The following is a 19968-nucleotide window of genomic DNA, read 5'->3' as shown; positions in this document are numbered from 1 at the left end:
ATTGGGCACTTACATTAATTACCGATTTTGATTGGCGCCAATTTAAATTTATGCCTGCATCTTGTTACATGGGTAGCATGCGCTCATGGCAAAATTACTGTGAGATCCCTCAGGACACCATTTTTTGCTGTGGTAAGCACGCGTTAGTCAAAAGCAGCTTAATAAAAAGGCCCCTAAGCTTTTAATATCCTTATTTGACCCCGTTCGCAGTTGAAGATGATGAGGAGATTGGCTCTAGTGGTTACATCAGTTTGAGATGTCTCACGGAATTCAATACAACAAAAAAACAAAAGAAAGACCCAGCAGTGCACAATCAAATGAATCCAACAAGAAAAACAAAAAAAGACTGTGGATAAGATGTTCTGAAAATGATTTATTTCTCTTCACAATAAAATAAAAAAAAAATACAAATACAAATGTAATAGAGAAATAAATCATTTTCAGAACATCTTATCCACAGTCTTTTTTGTTTTTCTCAAGGAATTTAGTTAAATCCAGCAAGTTCACCTTTTTTTTCCTCATCTTCTTGAGTTCTTTGTTAATAAACATTTTCCTTTTATCAAGGTGCGCTACGGGGGTTAGTGCGTCGGACATTTCATCACACGCTAACCCCCGCGGCAAGTTAAAAAACTAACGTCTCGTCAGTGGAGGCATTAGCGACTAGTGCGGCTGGCGGTTGAACGCGCGGTATTCCGCGCATTAACCGCCTACCGCACCTTGATAAAAAGAGCCCATAGTTTAAAAGTACAATATTTTCAGCATCCTCGGTAAGTAATAATACTTGTTTTAAATATTTGTGTCATTACTTTTAACTGGATATTCTGCTCAAACTTTTTACAGAGTCGCAATAGTGAATCCCCCTAAAGCAAATGCACTGAAGTCCATCCAATTCCTAAGGGCTTTGGAGAATTGCTACCGTGGCTTTGGAGAGCCCTCAGTCCTTAGCTGTGGCTGAACATTCAAACAATGTTAACTGGTTTAAAATACTGTAAATTAATTAATCCCCCTCCCCCCTTTTACAAAACTGCACTAGCGTTTTTCAGCGCAGACCGGCACACTAAATACTCTGCGCTGCTCCCTAAAGGACGTGCCTCTCGCCACGAGAGCTATGTTCTGTAAGCAGTCAACCAGCACTGGTGCTTCTCCTCCTCCTTTCCAGCGTCTCAGGGCATACAGTTTACAATACAGGGCATTATGGAATAGCAGCACGGATTCCAACACCCAACTTTGTGCATGAGGACTTGCTTCTGCTGAAAAGTGATGTAAATCCGGGCGTGCAGGTTGGGCACACAACCCTGGTACAGTGTCCCCCAGGTCATTCGTGGTTCGCAGTCCCGGTCATTCGTGGTATTCTCTGACTGGGACTTCCTGTGCTAAAATTCGGCTTCACCAATCAGGAGCTGCGTGTCAAAGCAGCTCCTGATTGGTGAAGCCTGACTTTAGTGCAGGAAGAGGCGGTCGGAGCATACCACGAGTGATTTCCCTCACTCGCTGGCGCTTCAGCTGCCCTATCCTGCCCCTCCAACTACCATCTGCTGCCTCCCCAGGCGAGAAACTGTATTTGCATTTTTTTTTAATATTCGTGGGGGGTTCCTGGAACGTTACTCCCGTTACTATTGGGAGAAGTACTGTATTCTATAACACTGTGCCTAAATTATGGGAATTCCCCGATCCACCCATGGCCATGCCCCCTTTTTGGGTTGCACGCGAGACAATTTAGGCGCACAGTATTATAGAATAGCACGCAAATCCAACTTGGTGCCAATTAATGTCAATTACTGATTTTGACACCTTAGCATTAATTTGTGTGTAGATCTGCCCTGCACACCCAGCTTTGGACAATCCATGGGCATTGGAATGGGAGTGGCCTCAGGGGCCGTGCACCCACCCTATCCCCAGCCGCTGTCATTTTAAATCTTCAGGCAGCCATCAGCGGCAACAAGTGAGCCTGCTGCCATCAGCATTCCCCATTCTGCAGTGTCCAGTTGCTGCAGAATGAAGACTTCTGGGACAGGCTGACAGCAGCGGGCCCTCTCATTGCTGCTGACAGCTGCCTGAATATTTAAAATGACAGTGGCCGGGGAGGAGGTAGGTGGGGGAACTGGAAGCTAGAGAGAGAGATGTAGAGCAGAGATTTTGGGCTCTCTCCCCCCCCCCCCCCCCAAACAAAAAGCATTCTGCTGCCTATGGAGGATATTTTATAAATTCCCATGTGCATCAAAACTCCACCCAAGCTATTCCCCTGCTATACAAAATTACCCCTTATCTTTTAGCACCATCCACATTCACACTGTAAAACAATACAATATATACTGTAATTTTTAATAACTGTAAATGTAAGAAAGACCTCATCATCTTGAGTCCCAGGCAGCCAGAAGTGGCATTGCAACAGGGGGGGTCCACACGTCCTTAGGTATCAGATTGCCTTGCCTGCTGTATGACATAAAACAAAGACTGTGGAACTGGACCAAAAATGTCAATTGCATGATGCAATTTCTGGTCTTTTATATCTTCCTTCCCTGTCTCCCAATTATTATTATTATTTTTTTTTAACAGGAACTGGTATGTGGATGAGCCCTCATGCGGGAGTGAAGTGTGTGTGGTGATGTACCATCAGCCCTCTGCAGCTGCCGGTGTGGGTGGGCCCTACATGTTTCAGTGGAATGATGACCGATGCAACATGAGAAATAATTTCATATGCAAATATTCCCTGGGTAAAGAAATCAAATGTGCTCTAATGCCCTCTAGTTAACTGGAAACAGACACTTTTTAAAATGTTTCCTGCAGACTAACTTGCTTATGTTTTCGCCTAGTACTTTAAGGTTGTTTAACCAAGACAGGAGCTGATATTCAGTGGGAGATAACTTTGTAGGAGAGGCTCTTGCCTGGTTATCTCCCACTAACAAGGTGATCCCCAGATTTTTAGCTGCACAGTTTCAAGTTTCAAGTTTATTCAAAATTTGTTGAATCGCTTATTTAAATTTACTAAGCGATTTACAAAAACAAGAAAAATAATACAAATACGGGGTTAGTTAAAATTTAATACAATGTTAAAAACATAAAGTTAAAATTATACAGACTAACGGACATATAAGGAAAGAAGGGTAAAATTACATATTAAAAAAAACAGTCTATATAGTGCCACTAAATATCCAGCAAGACCGCCACGGCATTGCCCTAAGTTAATTGGGAGGTCATCCAGGTACCCCAGATCAATATTGCCAGTACCCAAGTAATCCCTGGCAGTTTGCCAACTACCTGAGGAATGTGTGGCACAGTGGTTGGAGCTACAGCCTCAGCACCCTGGGGTTGTGGGTTCAAACACCGCGCTGCTCCTTGTGACCCTGGACAAGTCACTCAGTCCTCCATAGCCTCAGGTACGTTAGATAGATTGTGAGCCCACCGGGACAGAGAGGGAAAAATATACTCAAGTACCTGATTGTAAAACCGCTTAGATACCTGGATATTCAGTAATGGGACCCAAACAGGTGCTGGAGCTGAATATCCAGACACAGTTCAGCTAGCAGCAACCTGCATTGTAGAAAGCACCTATTTCCACAGGCTGAGTATTATCCCCACTGTACTCGATTCTGTTAATGTGTCATTTCTGTAGGGATCTGTAGCCGTCTAGCTTGTTCTGTTTTTCCAGTAGGATGTGCAAGTCTTATACCCTTAACCCTTTCAGGACCATAAGGATCGTAGGCCAATTTTTGTGGTTTTGACAACATTTTTATGGTAAAAAGGGCTTGCAGATGCCAAAAAATTGATTTTTTTTGTGAAATATCATTATTTTTATTTAAAAAATCAAACTTCTGGCTTATGGACAGTGTGGCAAGTGAATCTTCTCGTCAATCTGGCAACGACGCTAATGAATGAATGTCGGAACCAGTTTGTTTACATAAAGGCAGTATCATATGGAATCCGTACATATCAAATTTAGAACTGTAGACTATCCCAATCAAAATTTATAGGATTTTAAAGTTATGGGACAAATATGTCCCTTGGTCCTGAAAGGGTTAATGGCGAGATCCTAGCAAAAACGGTAGCAGAACGAGACTTGGGGGTAATCGTCAGTGAGGACATGAAGTCTGCCAATCAAGTGGAGCAGGCTTCGTCCAAGGCAAGACAAATCATGGGCTGCATACGAAGGGGTTTCGTCAGTCGTAAGGCGGAAGTCATTATGCCATTGTATAGATCCATGGTGAGGCCCCACCTGGAATACTGTGTGCAATTCTGGAGGCCGCATTATCGCAAGGATGGGCTGAGACTGGAGTCGGTGCAAAGAATGGCCACCCGGATGGTCTCGGGACTCAAGGATCTACCATACGAAAAACGGCTTGACAAATTACAGCTATACTCGCTCGAGGAGCGCAGAGAGAGGGGGGACATGATCGAGACGTTCAAGTATCTTACGGGCCGCATCGAGGCGGAGGAAGATATCTTCTTTTTCAAGGGTCCCACGACAACAAGAGGGCATCCGTTGAAAATCAGGGGCGGGAAACTACGAGGTGACACCAGGAAATTCTTTTTCACTGAAAGAGTGGTTGATCGCTGGAATAGTCTTCCACTACAGGTGATTGAGGCCAGCAGCGTGCCTGATTTTAAGGCCAAATGGGATCGGCACATGGGATCTATTCACAGGGCAAAGGTAGGGGAGGGACATTAAGGTGGGCAGACTAGATGGGCCGTGGGCCCTTATCTGCCGTCTATTTCTATGTTTCTATGATGTGCTTTGGTGTTTTTAGGGACTGTATGATATTTAGTATGCTGCCTTTTCACAGGCTTTGTAGGAGGTTACAGAGCGCAAAGCTACCATGGGGCAGGGCCCTATGTGGTTACCCCAGTACAGCTTCCTTCCCCGCTCTAAGGAGAACCCTGGATCCGAATACCAGCACTTCTTCCTAGAAAAAAAGCCTGGCTTAAACTTCACTTTTTACAGACAATGTGACTCCTTGTTAGACAAAGAATAGGCAAAAAGGGTCGCTTTCTACATTTTTGTCGTAACATTTTTAAATCTACGTATTTTTCTCACTATAGCACTCCATTCCTAAATGGCATACCTACCAGGCGACACTGTTGGAGGAGACTTTTAGGGGCATAATCAAAATACTAAAATGTCCGAAACACTTAAGTCGGCACTTGGATGTCCTAACTGAAACTGTTTTCCTGGTTGTCTAGGGAGAAGTTTCACCTGCTTTGCATCCAGGATTCAAGGGGGTGTATTAAGAGGCGTGTAATGGGTGGGTTAGACTTGGACCTCTTGTGGGGATAATCAAACCTTTTGCAAAATGTCCTGGATGGAACTTAAGACGTTTTGGCTTACACCTCTTTTGTAAAAGTCTAAGTGCCAAAAAAGCACCCAAACTGACCAGATGACCACTGAAGGGATTAAGTAATGACCCTCCACACACTCCCCCAGTGGTAACCAACCTCCCCCTCTGCCACCTCCCTAAAAATCTGAAGGAAAGAGTACATACCTGTCTCTAGAACAGCTGCACCTAGTATGGGAAACACTAGTAGTGAATCACTTGGGTTTCTTAAGTAGCCAGGTTAGTGGGCTAGTGAACCATAGCGAGGAGAAGCCAGACCCATAAGGTACTCTAACACAACATCTATGGTGCTAAGTATGAGCCCACCAAAACTCTACTGCCATATGGATGCCATCTGCAGCTGTAAGGGCTATTGGGGTGGTAGAAAGTGGATATAATAGGTTTGGGGGGAGTTTTGGAGCGCTCACTATATATTAGAAGGGGGTTATGATGAGAGATACTTCTGGCACTCTGTATGTGAAGTTCATAGCATTGCTCTCTAATGCCTATTTGGCCAGTCCATTACAATGCTGGCTCCGTCCACATCTAAAATGGTGCTGATTTGGACATTTTTAACTTGGACGGTTTTGGGATCAAAAATGGCGAATAAAGTTAGATGTCCTGGCAGTCTAGACATTTTGGCAGCTAAGACGTCCAAATGGGTTATTATTTGAATGTCCCATTCGAAAATGGACATTTTTGCGCTTCCAACTTTTAGGCATTTAACAGGAAATATCCAAAGTTAGACTTGGATGTCCTATTGATAATGTCCCTCCACATCTCCAAGTTGGCCCATTAAGGCCACACTTGTATCAACCGGGGATCACCGCAGTACAAATAACCTCCCTTGTCTCCCCAGATCTCAAATGCACAGCTAAGGCTTGCTGGCCTGTCAGAATAGAGACGTCTCAAATCTGCAACATCCTGCTTCAATGCTACAGCCAATTCAGGGGATCGACATAATGTTTTGTTTTTAGTATGATGGGATTATTTATATCAGTTTGCCTACTTGAATCTAAAATCTGCCCTCAAATTATCTCTCCAGAAGGAGGCAGAGATACACTAAGATCCATTTCAGGATGTATTATTATCCAGCTCTGACTGAAAGTTTACAAATATGTTGCAATTTCTCTTATTTCAGAAAGATCCACAGCCATTCCTGAAAAGAATACTTCTCATGTTGGTGAGCAAAATAACTTTCTCCTAATATGTGTATGTGTGATAGTAAGGATGTCATTGTAGAAGAGTTAAGGGAACTTTGTACATGCATGATAAGCAGGGCCGGATTTTCCTATAGGCTAACTAGGCTTCAGCCTAGGGCCTCAAGATCAAGAGGGGCCTACATTCAAATTGTTAGCAAAATTAAAATTACACTATTCTAAAAACAGTGAACACTAAAACACTGAACCGAAAATAAGGAGAAATTCTACGCTTCGGGATCGGAACTGGTTCTGGCTGCAACGGGGCGCCGACTCGGCTTCTCCCTTTCTTTTTCTTGCCCTGGGAGGAGGATTGGGGAGGGAAAGACGTCAATCCGGAAACAGCTGGGCAAAGCCCAGCCCCGCGGGGAGAGAGGCAAAACGTGGATCTGTCAGGACAGGGCGGCCCAGACTGGCGTGGGGGATGGGGGGGTTTAATGGAAGGCAGGCAGGCAGGATGGCATGGGGGGTGTTCAATGGAAGGGGGATGGGAGGCAGGCGGGCATCGGAGGAGGGGTGAGATGAGGAAGGACGCACTGGGGGCACTATGGACATAGGAAGGGGCAATGTTGTGTGTTATGTTTGATTAGTTATTGTTACAAGTACTATATATGGTGCTGAGAATAAATGTCCAAATAAGTGTTCTCGACTTTTTTTTATTTATTATCCGTGTCACATTTTTTATAAAGGTTAGTACCAATAACAACATGTTTCATTTAACATATTGATATATATCACAGTAATGATGTATTTTATTATCTCTCATGTAATTTACAAACTTAAAAATGGGAGGTAAAGGGCCTCATAAGTGGAATAGCCTAGGGCCTCTTTTCATCTAAATCCGGCCCTGATGATAAGTGTGATGGTATAGGGCAGCCTGTGCAGATTATGAGCCTTACTTGCCCTCCTCCCTTCCCCTGAGATTGTGATAATTAAATAATCATCTCAACACCACCTATCCCAGAATTCTGCAAAAACAACTGCATATCATACTCTAAACCAGTGTCTTGCAAACTTTGTCATTATGGTAATCCCATAGATCTGGCTGGCAAGGTGTGCCCCCAGGAAAGACGTGGGAAGCATTGGGTTAAACCAGTGGTCTCAAACTCTTTGCAGGACCACATTTTGGATTTGTAGGTACTTGGAGGGCCTCAGAAAAAATAGTTAATGTCTTATTAAAGAAATGACAATTTTGCATGAGGTAAAACTCTTCATAGTTTATAAATCTTTCCTTTTGGCTAATTCTTAATAAATGATATTGTAATTTATAGCTAAACAGACATATGATCAAGAAACTGTTTTATTTTACTTTTGTGATTATGATAAACATACCGAAGGCCTCAAAATAGTACCTGGTGGGCCGCATGTGGCCCCCAGGCCCCGAGTATTAGATCACTGCTATAGGCTAAGGCTCTTTACATCTGCATTGTGATGTCATAAAACTTTATGGTTATGGAAACATAGTAACATGATGTCAGATAAATGGCCCATCCAAAGCATCCACTATCTCCTCCTCTCCCTATTGGCTAAGGCTCTTAACATTTGCATCTCCTCTTCCTATAGGCCAGTGGTCTCAAACTCAAACCCTTTGCAGGGCCACATTTGGGAGTTGTAGGTACCTGGAGGGCCTCAGAAAAAAGAATTAATGTCTTATTAAAGAAATGACAATAGTTTATGAATCTTTCCTTTTAGCTAAGTCTTAATAAGAAACTGTTTTGTTTTATTTTTGTGATTATGATAAAAATACTGAGGGCCTCAAAATAGTACCTGGCGTATCGTGAGTTTGAGACCACTGGGTTAAACATATACCTACCTGGGATGATTTACTTACAGTGCATCCTGCATGGCGGCTAAGGATCAGGACTTGTTGACCCCTTGAAGGTCCCCTTAAACCCCATTTTACTGTGACTCTAACATGCCAGGGACCCTCTCTGTGCCGTATGTGCTGTCGCACTGAAGAAAAGGTCCAGAAACTGTTTATGACTTTGTCTTTACCTTCATCTCTCCATCCTTAGATATAACTGTGCCGTTAAGACCCAAATACCCAGAAGAACCTGTTAAAGAAGAAAGAAACATAACAGTGAAGGAAGTCAAAGGTACTGTTGGTTACAAGTGTTACTTCTGTCACAGATAAAGAGTAGTTTTCATTCAGCCATCTAGTGACAACATATAAAAGCAGTTATGCACCTCCTCAAGTGTAAGCGAATTTTCAAAGAGAAATTACACACATCACAAACATTACATTACATTAGGGATTTCTATTCCGCCATTACCTTGCAGTTCAAGGCGGATTACAAAAGAATTATCCAAGATGTATTACAACAAGAACTTACAAAAAAAAAAAATTGGTCATTTTCAAAAAGAGTAAGAAATGGGTAAGGTTATTTGTTTGGGGTAGTTGGCTTTAGTGAGAGGTGGAGTTTGAGACTTGCGGTATTATTTCTTTTTTCAGAGTTTTCTTGAAGACTATGGTCTTTATTTCTTTTCTAAAAGTCTTATAGTCGAGGGATGCCGTCAGTAGATTCACTGTGCACTTTGGTTCTGCTTTATCTGTGAGGTATGCTGGAGAAATTAAATGCATATATTTGAAAATTATTTATTATGCTAGAAATCCCTTCTAGATTAGTTGTCTGGGACAGGATCTTGGCACTAAACTCCTTTACCTTAAATGAATAGGACACATGGAGTGGCATAGTAAGAGGGAGGGGGCAGGGGGACGGACTGCCCCGAGCACCATCTCGGTGGGGGGGGCACCAGCACCTCTCCTCCTCCTCATGCCAAGCTCATGCCCTCCCTTTTCCGCGACCCCCCCCCAATACCTCTTTAAAATCTCCACCAGTGTGAGCAACTGCTCTAGCCTGCTGCACACGCTGGCCTGGCTTCCTCTGAAATCATTTCTGGGTCATGGTGCCAGGAAGTGACTCCAGAGGGGGAAACCAAAGACAGCGTGAGCAGCAGGCCAGAGAACCTGCTCACGCTGGTGAAGATTTAAAGAAGTATGGTGCTGGGGAGGGAGAGCGCAAGTATGACGTGGGGGCGCAGAAGAAGCAGGGGGGTAGGTGGAGATAAGGGTGTGTGGGTTAGCGTGGTAGGAGCAGGGGCAGATAGGAGGGCATAAGGGGGCACCACCGCCACGGGCATCTCCTACCCTCGCTGCACCACTGTTTACATGCTTTATTTCCATGTCAAAATTAAAACTTTTCTGGGGACTTCCTATTAACAACTTTCCACATTTAACATTCCACCATTTTAGATAACCACTTGCACAACTTAATCCAAAAGACTTTCCTCATACCCTAAGCACTGGTCTTCAACTTTTTTCATGTAAAGGGCCACGGTGTGAATATGAGAAAGCTCTACGGACCACCAAAAGATTTCAAGCTCACACATTTGAGCCTAAACTAGTTATATACATCATTCAAAATTCTGTTTTCATCATGCACTTGTGTGTTTTAGCAAACCTTTGGTGTAGTTTCCACAATTCTCTGAACACAAGTGTTTCATAGTTTCTCTAGCTTTGTCATACCACTGCAGCACATGGACATCTAAATATGAATCCTGACCTTTGACCTGTCCTACAGCCGTATGTAAGTAAAATCTAGTAACCCTACTTAAACATAAACCAAGAACAGCATTTAAGTTCCTACCTTTATTACAGTTTCTGGCAATTAAGCTTCAAATATTCCCCATCTAAGTGGGGGGGGGGTTTCCTAAAACTTTACTTCAGGCTTGGCCACTGGAGCTTCCAAGTTTCAAGTTTAATAAATTCTTTGATTAGATCGCAAAATCTCATTTCAATGCGATTTACATCAGATAAAAATCGGATAAAATAATAAAATCCACATATATCACATATACTGCTAATTGACATTAAAACATTAGGGAAAAGGGCAACTTAAATTACAATATTAAAAAAATAAAACCTCTCTTTGCAAATAGTCCTCTCTTTGCAAATAGTCTGGCTTTCTTTTATTTGTTTTTTGTCTTTATGTTTTGTTTTATTTTTCAGATTGTCTAATTATCCACAGGTGCCAAATTGCCTTGATAATGGGGCTGAGACTGCTTCTCTCTGTGAGCTCACTTCATGTTAATTCAGGTCTCCCCAAAACACAACTCCCACCCCCTCTTCTACGAAACCACGCTAGCGTTTTTTAGCAAAGAGAGTCACGCTGAATGGCCCGCACTGCTCCCGATGCTCATACGAACTCAGTGAGCATCGGGAGCAGTGCGGGCCATTCAGCGCGGCTCTATGCGCTAAAAACTGCTAGTGCGGTTTCGTAGAAGAAGGACTAGTGTTCCCATACCATTCGCTTTTTTTACAGAGCTCTGCTACATGGTCTAGAGCTCCCTCTAGTGTTCAACTACTATAAAAACAGCCATACATCTATGAGTTGATATTTAAAGTGATTTAAGGGAGCAGAAGAGATTCTTGCCAGTTGAAACATGCTGATTGGGCCAAACCCAGATATTCAGAGGCACATATCCACATACCGCTACTAAATATTTGGGTAGACCCACTGTAGCACTATCCAGTTAGTGCTGAGGCAGCCCAGGGGCAGAATTGGACCCAGGAGTTACACAGGTATTGCCAATATTCAATGGTTGTACCCAGATAATTTCCAGTTAATTTAGAACAGCTTTGTTGTATACCGACAATACCCAGCTAACTCCAACTGGCTGCCCCAGTGCTGGTATTGGGCCATAGATATTCAGTGCTGGTATTGGGCCAGGGGCCAACACTGAATATTCAAGTCTAATTCAGCCAGCGGTGGCCAATGAAATTCCAACTGCCCCAGACCGAATATTGCCTGCATAGTTTTTTCCCCAACCTTAAATGACCCCAAGAATGTCTTTTTCTCATGTGACTCATGTGACTTTCTCATGCGACTCATGCCATTTTCTCATGTGACTCATGTGACTTTTTCTCATGTGCATACCCTTTAATGAACTGCATGGAGGCAATGTCTCACTCTAAAAACCTAGCCAAACTCTCTTTAAAGCTAGTTAGATTCTTTAGTAAACTGTACTCCCTAAGGAAATTCAGAGCTTTTTCTACAGCTAAACATCCCTGCTAAAAACTGCCCACCACCCTTGTGGATAAAAGAGTCTATGCTGGTCAAAGCCTGAACACTTTTACCTACATCAGAAAAGAAGCTGAAACCAGAGGACTGTCCAGACGGCTTTTCAAAATCCAGCACTTTGTCCAGGTTTTCAAACGCTGTTCAGATCGGGGCCAAGTCTGGAGTGCATCTGTGCATGCGTGGATGTGACACGGTGATGTCACATACATACATGCATGTGATGTCATCACTCCAGACTCGGGCCGAAGAGATGAGGTTTTGCGTGGAGCTGGTGTTGGGGGGGCAGGGTTGGAACGAGCCATGTGTCCTCTTTTTCAATATGCAAAAGTTGGTAACCCTAGTTCTGCCTGAAACCTAATCTGTGACTAAAATGTGTGACTTTATTCTGGCCAGAAATGAAGCCAAAACCAAATATGTCGTGCTTGCCCCCAACACACACACCTGGTGGAAAATTGGTTTCTCTGGGCCACAGGACCCTCTGAGGCCTTTGAGCATCAGTGAGCCCTCCCTGGGTCTACGTTAACAAGCCGCCTTGCTTATTCCGGTGCAAATCTCAAAATTGTTGCTGGGACCTCCCATGGCAGTCTCGGCAGGCTTTTTAAACCAGCAGCAACACTGGGCAGGAAAGAGTGGGGTTCTTTCCTGCCCCTGAAGAAACAACTAGACCATCACGATATGGTGCATGACTTACTTCTGCTGGAGCACTGGTCTAGGTCCTGGCAACTCAGTTTCAATGCCAAAAAATGCAAAGTCATGCACCTGGGAAGCCAGAATCCATGCAAGATCTACACCCTAAATGGCGAGATCCTGACAAGAACTGTAGCAGAAAGAGACTTGGGAGTGATTGTCAGGGAAGACATGAAGTCGGCAAACCAAGTGGAGCAAGCTTCATCCAAAGCAAGGCAAATCATAGGTTGCATACGCAGGAGTTTCATCAGCCGTAAACCTGAAGTCATTATGCCACTATATAGATCCATGGTGAGATCGCACCTGGAGTACTGTGTGCAATTCTGGAGGCCGCATTACCGCAAGGATGTGCTGAGACTGGAGTCGGTCCAGAGAATGGCCACCAGGATGGTCCTCGGGACTCAGGGAGCTCCCGTACGAGGAGCGGTTGGGGGAATTTGCAGCTCTACTCACTCGAGGAGCGTCGAGAGAGGGGAGATATGATCGAGACATTCAAATATCTCACGGGCCGCATCAAGGTGGAAGAAGACATCTTCTTCTTCAAGGGTCCCGCGGCAACAAGGGGGCATTCGTGGAAAATCAGGGGCGGGAAACTGCACAGTGACACTAGGAAGTTCTTCTTCACTGAAAGGGTGGTTGATCGCTGGAATAGTCTTCCACTTCGGGTTATTGAGGCCACCAGTGTGGCGGATTTTAAGGCCAGATGGGATAGACATGTGGGATCTATCCGCAAAGATAGATAGCGAGGATCACTGGAGTGGGCAGACTTGATGGGCCGTGGCCCTTATCTGCCGTCTATTTCTATGTTTCTATGTTTCTATCAAGATAGTCCAATGGAGGGCCTACTGATGGTTGGGGGACTCACTTTCTTTAGGAGTGGAGAGGAGGGTGGTTGGGCAGAGAATAATCATAAGCAGGAGGGCAGAGAGTTTCAGTTTCAGCTGAAAATGCACTGGTAGTTTCAGCCAAAACCCAAACCTGGATTTCAGCTCAGTTTTGGTGCTGAATCTGAAACTGATATTCCGTCAACCTCTACGTCAACTTTTCACGTTTTTGCACTGGCTTTAAAGCAGGTACCAATGCACACATCATTGATGCCCCAATTTTAGAACCAGCCCAATTTTCTTTTCTTTTTTTTTTTTTTTTAATGTTATTTAATAATTTTAATACAATAATCTCAATACAAGGCACAATTAGCATTGAAAATAATTCATAAACTTAATAAGCTAATAAGAATAACACATCTTATCAATACTGCAATTAAACAGTCCCATTCCCTATCTCGCCTCCCCCCACCCCCAGGGGACCTGGTTCCAAAACTATATGAATAAGATTCATTAAGCTTCTTTTTCTAATTCAATATGTCTCCCATATATCATTAAATTTTGCCCATTGATTAGTTAAAAGGGCCGAAAGTCTATATTTTTCGCACACTATTCCTAAGCATTTCCTCACATCTTTCAAAGTAGGTACAACATACGCCATTGCTAAGCTAATGTCATTCTGGCAGCTATAAATGCCAAATCCAAAAGTTTAGATTGAGAAAGGGTTAAACCTTATATTCTTACTCCCTACAATGCCCTTTCAGGATTTCGCTTAAGTGGAATCTGAATTAATCTGCTTCCATACTCAAAAACATGCTCCTAAAACTTCTGGACCCCTTGACATTCCCATCACATATGATAGAATGTACCTCTTTCACCACATCCTTTCCAACAAGTAGCATCACTCTGCTTAGTATATTTCCTGATTAAAACTGGGGTAATGTACCATCGTACTAGAAGTTTAATAGCATTTTCCACCAAAGTGGCAGCCCTAGCTGTCCGAAAAAGATGCGATACCATTACCCCCCTAGAACCAGCACAATTTTCAGAGTTTGGATAAAGCAGAGACGGAGTTTTGGAGGTTCATATTCATGCTAGTTAATTGGGTAAAAGAGGTTCCTACCTTGTTAACGAGCGCCGATGGGCTGGGGTTGCAAAACCCAAGTGAGAAGAGTTAGGAGTCGGAAGCAGTCTCAAAGAGGTGGGCCTTGAACACTGCAAGAGATGGAGCCTGCTGTAGGGATTCGGGCAGCTTATTCAAAACATACAGCACAGCACGGTAGAAGGGACGGAGTCTGGAGCTGGCAGTTGAAGAGAAGAGCACAGATAGAAGGGACTTACCAGCTGAGCGGGGGGGTTGGGGGGGTACAAAGGGAGAGATAAATGAAAAGAGATAGGGCTCCTTTTCCGAAGGCGTGCTAGGGTTTTTAGCGCGCACACAAAATTACCGCGCGCTCTAGCTGAAAATTGATGGCTTCCTAAAAAGGAGGCGGTAGTGGCTAACGCGCTCGGGAATTTAACGTGCGCTATTGCGCGCGTTAAGGCCCTAGCGTGCCTTTGTAAAAGGAGCCCATAGTGAGGGGCAGCTGAGTGAGTGCATTTGTAGGTAAGAGGGATTTGAATTGGGATGAGAATTTGAAATGGATGGGAAGCCAATGAATTGACTATAGGAGAGGGGTAACGTGAGTATAGTGGCTCTCCCAGAATATGAGTCATGCAGCCAAATTCTGGAAGGATTGGAGGGCAGTGAGATGGCTAAGCGGAAGGCCTAAGAGTAGCGAGTTGCAGTGGTCTAGGTGCGAGGGGTCTGAATCTATTAAAAAATGCCTAACTCGTAGGTGCCGTTCAGCACGATTGTCATTCATCCGCTAGGCACTCTTTACAGAATCATGCCTAGTGGTGCCTAAGCAGTCTTAGGAGCCGGTAAACGTTGAATCCTTAGGCACACTGCCATTTAGGACAGGGTTTTCTTGGCCTAAATGAGTGCACCTAAGTCAAACCACACCCAAAATCTGCCTTGAATCTGCCCCTAACCATGGTAGATGTCTCAGTGTAGATGCCTACTGGCTAATTAATTTTTAATGGATTTATAATGGATTGGCTTCAATTATCAGCGCTAATTAAGCCAACTAAGAAAATTAAGTTAGGCGCCTAGATTGGCTAGTCAGGCTGATCCAGGCAACTAACTTTAGGCATATTTTATAGAATCAGGGCCAAGGTGCCAAAGCTGTCTTTATAATATACTGTAGACTTACAACAGACACGCGTTGAATGTCTTGAATAAGAACCCTGTCAAAATTTTCCCTTGAAACATAGAAAGAATAACGATGTATGTTTTAAAGTATAATTCTCAGAAGAATACGAGGGTTCTCACTTACTTTTTATATGGCTGTTCAGTGACCAGAAGCCATATCTGCTAGGGCTGTCGGGGAAAATGTTCCAACTCAAGCTTCAAATTTTTTTTAAAAAAAACCAAACAAACCTATAATATGTGGTAAATTTTAGCATTTTATATTTATATATCTTCATCATGGATCTAAAGTATTGGTAAATATAAGTTTTATATTTACCAGCACTTTAGATCCAGGACAAAAAATTTTAGGAGTCAAAGTCAGACAGTAGAAAAATAGAAGAGTCAAGAGTCAAAAATTTGTTATATCGGTGTCTCTCAAACTTTTTTTTAGCTCTGGCACACTAAACGGAGCAAATGTTTTTCACGGCACATTATAATTGAAATAATAAAATTGCAAAACCAACTAAAAATCAAATTTGAGCGTTAATTAATGTTCTTTAAGCTATGTATGGGTGATTGTAGCAAAGGTGAAACTAACCCCCTCCTTTACTGACGCATAGCGTGGGTTTTAGCCCCGGCAGCGGCAGGAACTGCTCCGACGCTCATAGGAATTCTACGAGTGTCGGAGCAGTTACCGCCGCTGCCAGCGCTAAAACCCGCGCTACACGTTAGTAAAGAAGAGTGGGTAAACTTGATGGAATAGAATTGCTAATCAATGCGCTGGATGAGCTTGTTTTTGAGTGCAAAGTAACTCAAAACGCAGCTCTATAGTCAAAAAGCAAACATGGATTTCATCATCCACAATCTGCAGTTGTTCCCCCTTTTTTTTTTTTTTCCAAATTTAATTTCTGTCAGAGCTGAAAATACAAGTTTGCAAAGATAAAATCCAAACGGTAGCAAAGCCTTGACTGCTCTGTTGCTCATGTTAGGATAACTACTGCATAAAAGATATAAATAAATCCAGTCCTCTTGGGGGAGGGGAGCCCTATTTTCTACATTTGACTTTGCCTGCTGTTTGTACCTGTTGTTGTTTGTTGCTTAATAAAAAACAGATTTCACCTAAAGATATAAATAATTACTTGCCATTAGTTTTCAAGTCAAAGAATGATGCTTGTCTGGGCAGTTGTATCCTGACGCATGCAAATGCTCATAATGTTGACAAGACACTTGTGTACGCAACGTACATGTCATCTATTCTAGGGTATACTTAGGAAGGGAATTTTCAGAAATAAAAGTAAAATTCTGGAATCTCTTCGGGGCACTGGTATATCAGCTCCACAGCCCTGATATCTGTCGAGTCCACAGTGCACAACTTAATGCCCAATTGAAAAGCACGGTGGTGTAGAATGATTCGCTCATAGGTTGACATCACCAGCCCATACAGTACTTATATCTCTGTCTATCTAATCTATATATAAATATGGCACAGGAAGAGGGTCTGAACCTTAGTATTGAGGACTGTGGCCTTAGACTTGCTGGGGTTCAAAAATGGGAGGAGTTGTTGGGGTTTCATCATCACCAGGCTGTGAGCCTCCACGTGTAAACCATAATTTGTTTCCTTCCTCCCTAGACAATGTTGGGATTATCTATTACATCCTCGTTCCTACAGTCCCTCTTTTGATCCTGGTACTGATCACCGCAGGGGTGTTGTGCTTTTGGCTGGTTGTAAGAAGGTGAGTAAAGCAAGAATACACCACAAATAAGCTAAGGATTGTCAGTAGACTTTATAGCGGATCATTCTCGGGTTTATCCCACTGCATGCAGGGTCTTGTACCTCTAATTCCCCCTTGGAATTCCCTAATAAAAGCAAGACTGCAATTCCATGCATGTAGCAGGTTAAAACCAGCAATGGATAAGCTTGTCCTTAAAATCTAGAGCTGGTTGGCAAACCTAAGAAATTCTAGTGTCTGCACTTGGAATGGCTGATGCACCCTGCAAGAATGAAGGTATAGCCGAACCTTCCTTTTCTCTTCCCATTCCTTTACTTTAAAGCTGATCTACCTCTACCTTCTTTTCTCAAGGAGACAAACTAGAACAGAAGTGGGAACTAAGGAGCATACCATGTGGATGCCTCCCCATATGAGGAATAGTCCCAGCTTAGAGATCTACAATGTCATCAAAAAACAAATGGACGAAGACTTGGATGGGGCCAGGTCGGACACTAAGAACACATCATTCCGACTGGCCTATGAGGCTGGCTCTCCCCAAGACAACCTTTCGGGAGACTATGATAACATGGCGGGAAACCACTCTGAGAGCGGCTTTGTGACACTCGCCAGCACAGAGAGTGGCTTTGTGACCAATGAACTATATGAGCTGTGCAGTGACAGAGTTGGGAGGAGCACCGAGTCTGCCTGGGTGGACAATGAGATTTATGGATATTGAAATGGAAGCCAAATGTAAACATATGGGATACAATGATTAAAACCAACCAAGCAAAGCAAATGATCTTTTTTGAAGGTAAATAGCCGCACCTTCTTTGTTTCATTTTAGTAAAGTGACAAGGAGTAGTGTGGAGACTGGATACTCTATCCTCCCAGAAAATGATCCAAGCCTAGACTTAAGCCCTTGTGTATTATAGATGAATAATACACCACATAAAGCCCACATATTGTGTTAGGAATATCACAGAACTGTTATGTTGCCCAGTTGCAGGAGGGAGATTTTTGGCAGGTCTTAGATTTCTTACAACCCTATCCTGAAACATTGTGGGAAGAGTCGGGGACTACAAATCCCACATTGCTTTGGAGTGCCACTTCAAAAACCTGGACTGGCCAGGAAGTTTCCCTCTTGGAAGTGGGTAATTTGACAGCTCTGTTTCACATCTAAAATAAAGAGGTGAAAGAACAACCTATTTATATTCCTCAAAGTATTGAATTTGTCTGTTCTCTCAACTTCTATCCCACAGCACTGGCAGATCTCGCAGGTGCTGAAGTAGGAAATGGCCAGAGCCAGGTAGAGTCCAGGAAGTTTACCCTTTAAAAATATAATTATTTGCTGAATGGAGGGGCTTAGGGATTAAGGAAACTTTCTTAGGCTTGTTGCTGCTGAGTTTATGAGCAGTAGAACCAGCACCATTATAAAAGTCAGAATGGAACAGGGCATATTTTAACCTTCTCATTAAAAGCACTGAACTGTTTTTATTACATTACATTACATTAGTGACTTCTATTCTGCCTGTACCTTGCAGTTCTAGGCGGATTACAACAGAAGATAACTGGACATTTCCAGGAATATTACAATTTACAGAGCTGTTTACATAATTGAGACTTTGAGGAGAAATTACAAGAGTGGTAGAGACTTTGAGGGGGAACTTTACAAGGGAAGGGATGGACAAGGGGGAGAGTTATGATGTCTGGATAAATTTTTTGAAAAGCAGGGTTTTGATTTCTTTTCGAAATGATTTGAAGTCGCTCGGTGCTGTCAGCAAGTTGGAGATGGAGGGGCCAAGTTTCGCTGCTTGCGTCGCCAGTAGGTTATCATACATCTTCTTGCGCTGAGTACCTTTGAATGGGAGGTAGGTAAATGGGGACTGAGTTCTCCTTTGTCTGGTTATGAGCCAGATTGGATTAGTAACCTCCATTTGCTAACTAGGGGACCCTTAGCAAATTTGACAGAGACAGGGAGATAGAGCCTCCCTCCCCACCCCTCATCTAGTACTGAGAAGGGACGTAGAAGCATAGACAAAGGATTCAAACCCTGAGGCAAATACTTTCTGTAAGACTCGGCAGAGGCCATGCTTATGTTATGTTATGTTATGTTAAATAGGCCAAAATAAATACCTGCCATTTTTATTAAAATGTTTTGATGTTCCTTATTGCTTTGTTTATGATTCTGTGGTAGATTAGTATAACACACTAGTCAAGCCACTAGATGGCACTACTGTCTCATAAATGTGGTAATAGAATTTGCCCTTCTCCCCAACCCTCAAGGACAGGTTTTTGTCTAAGAATTCCTTAGGCAAGAAGGATGCGTCACACAGACAAGGCTACTGGAAACTATAAAATTGCAAATTCCTCAATCTTAGAGCTTCTCATAATTGACTACCTTTAAAACATTGCTCCTGACGTGTTCTGAATTCACCACTTTTTCAATATTATCTATGACTAAGATGACAGTAAAAAGGGGAGGAGGGGTAAGCTAGTACTGAGGGCCTACCCTAGTACCTACTACCTAAAAGCTAACTGCAGATTTCAGAATGTTTATCCATCTTTCTGTTGGCTGACCTTATATTAGCAGATACTAGGCTAGTTATCTGTGAAATGTATTTAAGAGTTAATGTACAACATGACCGATTGATTTCCTGACCTTTAGAAGCCCTTCTGCTGGCCAAGGACACCGGATACAGATACAGAGCAGTGTCCAGGAAATTGAGTGTGCAGGACCGAGCTCTTAATTCATGTTTTTACATGGCATATGTTCAGGTGTTACTGTAGGTCAGCTCCTTTGAACCGTTTAGATTTCTGCCTTTCACTGTAAAAAGCTGCTTTTCTGTTTGCCTGAAGATTTTGGAACACTTCTAGTTCTCCGGATCTCCTCTCTTTTTAACTGTAAATTTCCAATGAGTGTAAAATC

At 43.1% G+C, this 19968-nt stretch overlaps 1 protein-coding gene across 1 annotated transcript in view; it reads left to right on the top strand.

Annotated features, from left to right (window-relative positions):
- Window positions 1-19210, top strand: part of LAYN (layilin) — a 37885-nt gene extending 18675 nt beyond the window's left edge. Inside the window, exons 3-7 of the mRNA XM_033919015.1 lie at window positions 2557-2714; window positions 6451-6492; window positions 8524-8604; window positions 16964-17066; window positions 17415-19210. Of these exons, the coding sequence (XP_033774906.1) occupies window positions 2557-2714; window positions 6451-6492; window positions 8524-8604; window positions 16964-17066; window positions 17415-17778 (748 nt within the window). The 3' untranslated portion in view covers window positions 17779-19210. The remainder of the gene's footprint in view (window positions 1-2556; window positions 2715-6450; window positions 6493-8523; window positions 8605-16963; window positions 17067-17414) is intronic.
- The last annotated feature ends 758 nt before the right edge of the window (window positions 19211-19968 follow it).

Source organism: Geotrypetes seraphini, chromosome 13, assembly GCF_902459505.1.
Source record: "Geotrypetes seraphini chromosome 13, aGeoSer1.1, whole genome shotgun sequence".
NCBI lineage: Eukaryota > Metazoa > Chordata > Amphibia > Gymnophiona > Dermophiidae > Geotrypetes > Geotrypetes seraphini.
Note: the sequence above shows the minus strand (reverse complement) of the source record. Positions and strands in the feature narration are given on the sequence as shown.